The sequence below is a fragment of the Nansenia antarctica genome (assembly GCF_963989245.1).
Source record: "Nansenia antarctica genome assembly, contig: SCAFFOLD_202, whole genome shotgun sequence".
Classification (NCBI taxonomy): Eukaryota; Metazoa; Chordata; class Actinopteri; order Argentiniformes; family Microstomatidae; genus Nansenia; species Nansenia antarctica.
Window position 1 is genome coordinate 134,369 of NW_027663242.1, and position 5,000 is coordinate 139,368.

General features: G+C 48.0%; 1 protein-coding gene across 2 annotated transcripts in view; it reads left to right on the forward strand.

Moving 5' to 3' along the window:
• dpysl3 (dihydropyrimidinase like 3) overlaps positions 1–5,000 on the forward strand; it is a gene marked incomplete at both ends in the record, with an annotated part of 26,691 nt that overhangs the window by 13,976 nt on the left and 7,715 nt on the right. For both annotated transcript variants that reach the window (XM_080550900.1, XM_080550901.1), the window contains 3 exons: positions 571–632; positions 1,611–1,691; positions 1,843–1,911. In XM_080550900.1, coding sequence (XP_080407026.1) covers positions 571–632; positions 1,611–1,691; positions 1,843–1,911 — 212 coding nt within the window. The remainder of the gene's footprint in view (positions 1–570; positions 633–1,610; positions 1,692–1,842; positions 1,912–5,000) is intronic.

The following is a 5,000-nucleotide window of genomic DNA, read 5'->3' on the forward strand; positions in this document are numbered from 1 at the left end:
CTTGCGCCCCCCAGTACCTAACTGACCTCCTCCCCCAGCATACCCCTTCCCGGAACCTGCGGTCCGCAGACATGGGCCTGCTGTCCACCCCCCGCACCAACCTACGGACCTTTGGGGACAGAGCCTTCAGCGTGGCAGCACCTACCCTCTGAAACTCTCTCCCCACAGTGATCCACAACGCCCCCACTCTGGACTCCTTCAAACTAGCCCTCAAAACTCATCTGTTCACCAAGGCCTTTGGCCCCTAGTCACTGTTTCTGTTTTCTGATGCAGAGAGGCCTATGGGTAATGTAGTCTGGTGCAGAGAGGACTATGGGTAATGTAGTCTGGTGCAGAGAGGACTGTGGGTAATGTAGTCTGGTGCAGAGAGGACTATGGGTAATGTAGTCTGGTGCAGAGAGGACTGTGGGTAATGTAGTCTGGTGCAGAGAGGACTATGGGTAATGTAGTCTGGTGCAGAGAGGACTGTGGGTAATGTCGTCTGGTGCAGAGAGGACTGTGAATGGAGCGACTGGCGCTCATCTCTTATTCCTCTCCTCCCCCCCCCTCTCCCTTCCCCCCCCCCTGCAGGTGTGAACTCCTTCCATGTCTACATGGCGTACAAGGACTTCTACCAGATGAGTAACAGTGAGGTGTGTGTGTGTGTGTGTGTGTCTGTGTGTGTGTGTGTCTGTGTCTGTGGCTGTGTCTGTGTCTGTGTGTGTGTGTGTGTGTGTGTCTGTGTCTGTGTGTGTCTGTGTCTGTGTGTGTGTGTCACCTATGAGCGACTAAAGTAAGACTGACTTAGATAGCCGGTCACGCAATGCATTCTAGGTAAAATAAGACACTGGTGGCTAACTTTCTAACCTCTAAATAAGTCAGTCTTATTTTTTATGCAACAGGCAGTCTTAATTAGACTGGTCTAACCTGAGAATATAAGACCAGTCTAAAGGCCGGTTTAAAGTTCTGCGTAAAGTCGACGCCGTAGGCTACGCGTAAGCTTACGTAGTCCCGCGTGAAGCCTTGACGCGCTCCTCTCAAAAAATCTAAGTACGCTACGCGTCAACGCGTCAGCTCTGTGATTGGTCCGCTTGGTAGCACGTGATTCAGACAAGATTCCGACTCTCTCGTCGGCCAAAATGCGGAAGCCATGACAGAAATGTCATTTACTTTTTCTGTAATTACTTATTAATAAATATTGGAAAAATTATGATACCCATCATATTATCTTAGTTTAATGTCATTTCAATGCATCATAGAACTTTTATTTACAACAAGCATAACAACAAAAAGATCGCTATTATGCCGCTTTGAGCTTTGAGCTCCGTTGAGTTCCTAACCGGAAGAGGCACAGCACAGGGGCATAGAAAACACACTGCCACCTAGCGATGTGACGGTGTAATTGCAGCGCGGCCTACGCAGAAGTGTAAAGTGCGAGAGCCCTTACGTAGGGAACGCTACGCACGTAAATTCGACGCAGAACTTTAAATCGGCCTTTAGGCTTAGACCATTCTTAATCTATGTAACCATTAATCCTGGTAACCATGGTAACCCTGGTGGGTGTTTAACCCTGGTAACCATGGTAACTGGTGTGTTTAACCCTGGTAACCATGGTAACTGGTGTGTTTCAGCTGTATGAGATCTTCAGCTTCCTGGGGGAGAACGGAGGTGTGGTGCAGGTCCACGCTGAGAACGGAGAGATCATCGCTGAGGTACCCAGAGTATACTATATATATATATACCCTATGTATACCCTACCTAACCCCCCCCTAACCTCCCCTTCTGACTCCACCTGTGTGTGTGTGTGTGTGTGTGTGTGTGTGTGTGTGTGTGTGTGTGTGTGTGTGTGTGTGTGTGTTACAGGAGCAGGCTCGCATGCTGGAGATGGGAATCACTGGACCTGAGGGACACGTGCTGAGCAGACCAGAGGAGGTACGTGTGTGTGTGTGTGTGTGTGTGTGTGTGTGTGAGCATCTTGGGGATTGGAGGAAGGAAGTCAAATGAGCTGTGGAATTCTCTTTTGGAATAAGTAAGGAATTCTGCTGTTGACACACACACACACACACACACACACACACTCACACACACACACACACACACACACTATCAATAACACCCTTATCAATAACATCCTTATCAATAACATCCTTATCAATAACACCCTTATCAATAACACCCCTATCAATAACATCCTTATCAATAACATCCTTATCAATAACACCCTTATCAATAACACCCTTATCAATAACACCCTTATCAATAACACCCTTATCAATAACACCCTTATCAATAACACCCTTATCAATAACATCCTTATCAATAACACCCTTATCAATAACACCCTTATCAATAACACCCTTATCAATAGCATCCTTATCAATAACATCCTTATCAATAACACCCTTATCAATAACATCCTTATCAATAACACCCTTATCAATAACACCCTTATCAATAACACCCTTATCAATAACACCCTTATCAATAACATCCTTATCAATAACACCCTTATCAATAACACCCTGATCAATAACACCCTTATCAATAACATCCTTATCAATAACACCCTTATCAATAACATCCTTATCAATAACACCCTTATCAATAACACCCTTATCAATAACACCCTTATCAATAACACCCTTATCAATAACACCCTTATCAATAACACCCTTATCAATAACATCCTTATCAATAACATCCTTATCAATAACATCCTTATCAATAACATCCTTATCAATAACACCCTTATCAGTAACATCCTTATCAATAACACCCTTATCAATAACATCCTTATCAATAACATCCTTATCAATAACACCCTTATCAATAACACCCTTATCAATAACATCCTTATCAATAACATCATTATCAATAACATCCTTATCAATAACACCCTTATCAATAACATCCTTATCAATAACACCCTTATCAATAACACCCTTATCAATAACATCCTTATCAATAACACCCTTATCAATAACATCCTTATCAATAACACCCTTATCAATAACACCCTTATCAATAACACCCTTATCAATAACACCCTTATCAATAACACCCTTATCAATAACACCCTTATCAATAACATCCTTATCAATAACACCCTTATCAATAACATCCTTATCAATAACATCCAGATTATTTCCAGTCTGTCATCAGCTAGAACATTTACTACATTTAGAGAATACGAACATACATGTGCATAACATGAACATGTTGATATCTGAACTAGTTATGTATATATCTATACTGTATATTAGTGGTTTATTGTAATAGCTGTCCTTCCTCTCTGAGTAGCTGTCCTTCCTCTCTGAGTAGCTGTCCTTCCTCTCTGAGTAGCTGTCCTTCCTCTCTGAGTAGCTGTCCTTCCTCTCTGAGTAGCTGTCCTTCCTCTCTGAGCAGCTGTCCTTCCTCTCTGAGTAGCTGTCCTTCCTCTCTGAGCAGAGCAGCTGTCCTTCCTCTCTGAGTAGCTGTCCTTCCTCTCTCTGAGCAGAGCAGCTGTCCTTCCTCTCTCTCTGAGTAGAGTAGCTGCCGTCCCTCTGCAGCCCTACAGCGCCACCTAGAGGTGGAGGACAGACATAGCCGTTACACAGGATCCATGTTTCCCTCTTTTCTTAAAACGAATACTAAAGGAGTGTAATATCTCTGCTCCATTTGAATGAATGAATGAATGAATGAATGAATCGTTTAATGAATGAATGAATGAATGAATGAATCGTTTAATGAATGAATGAATGAATCGTTTAATGAATGAATGAATGAATGAATCGTTTAATGAATGAATGAATCGTTTAATGACCACACGACCTTGGTCGGTGGAATTTGTATTCGGTACAGGTGGAAAAGCTCAGTACAGCAGTGTCAAAAACATACACACATTACACATGACTGTCACATGGACATGGACACACATAACCACAAGACAAGAACATAGTCAATATTTACAATGTATAAAGTGCAGGTGGTCAGCAGGGTGGGAGGAGTCAGCAGGGTGGGAGGAGTCAGCAGGGTGGGAGGGGTCAGCAGGGTGGGAGGAGTCAGCAGGGTGGGAGGAGTCAGCAGGGTGGGAGGAGTCAGCAGGGTGGGAGGAGTCAGCAGGGTGGGAGGGGTCAGCAGGGTGGGAGGAGTCAGCAGGGTGGGAGGGGTCAGCAGGGTGGGAGGGGTCAGCAGGGTGGGAGGAGTCAGCAGGGTGAGAGGAGTCAGCAGGGTGGGAGGGGTCAGCAGGGTGGGAGGAGTCAGCAGGGTGAGAGGGGTCAGCAGGGTGGGAGGAGTCAGCAGGGTGGGAGGAGTCAGCAGGGTGGGAGGAGTCAGCAGGGTGGGAGGAGTCAGCAGGGTGGGAGGAGTCAGCAGGGTGGGAGGAGTCAGCAGGGTGGGAGGAGTCAGCAGGGTGGGAGGGGTCAGGGTGGGAGGAGTCAGCAGGGTGGGAGGAGTCAGCAGGGTGGGAGGAGTCAGCAGGGTGGGAGGGGTCAGGGTGGGAGGGGTCAGCAGGGTGGGAGGGGTCAGCAGGGTGGGAGGGGTCAGCAGGGTGGGAGGGGTCAGCAGGGTGGGAGGAGTCAGCAGGGTGGGAGGAGTCAACAGGGTGGGAGGAGTCAACAGGGTGGGAGGAGTCAACAGGGTGGGAGGAGTCAACAGGATGGGAGGGGTCAGCAGGGTGGGAGGAGTCAGCAGGGTGGGAGGGGTCAGCAGGGTGGGAGGAGTCAGCAGGGTGGGAGGAGTCAGCAGGGTGGGAGGAGTCAGCAGGGTGGGAGGAGTCAGCAGGGTGGGAGGAGTCAGCAGGGTGGGAGGAGTCAGCAGGGTGGGAGGGGTCAGCAGGGTGGGAGGAGTCAGCAGGGTGGGAGGAGTCAGCAGGGTGGGAGGAGTCAGCAGGGTGGGAGGAGTCAACAGGGTGGGAGGAGTCAGCAGGGTGGGAGGAGTCAACAGGGTGGGAGGAGTCAACAGGGTGGGAGGGGTCAGCAGGGTGGGAGGAGTCAGCAGGGTGGGAGGGGTCAGCAGGGTGGGAGGAGTCAGCAGGGTGGGAG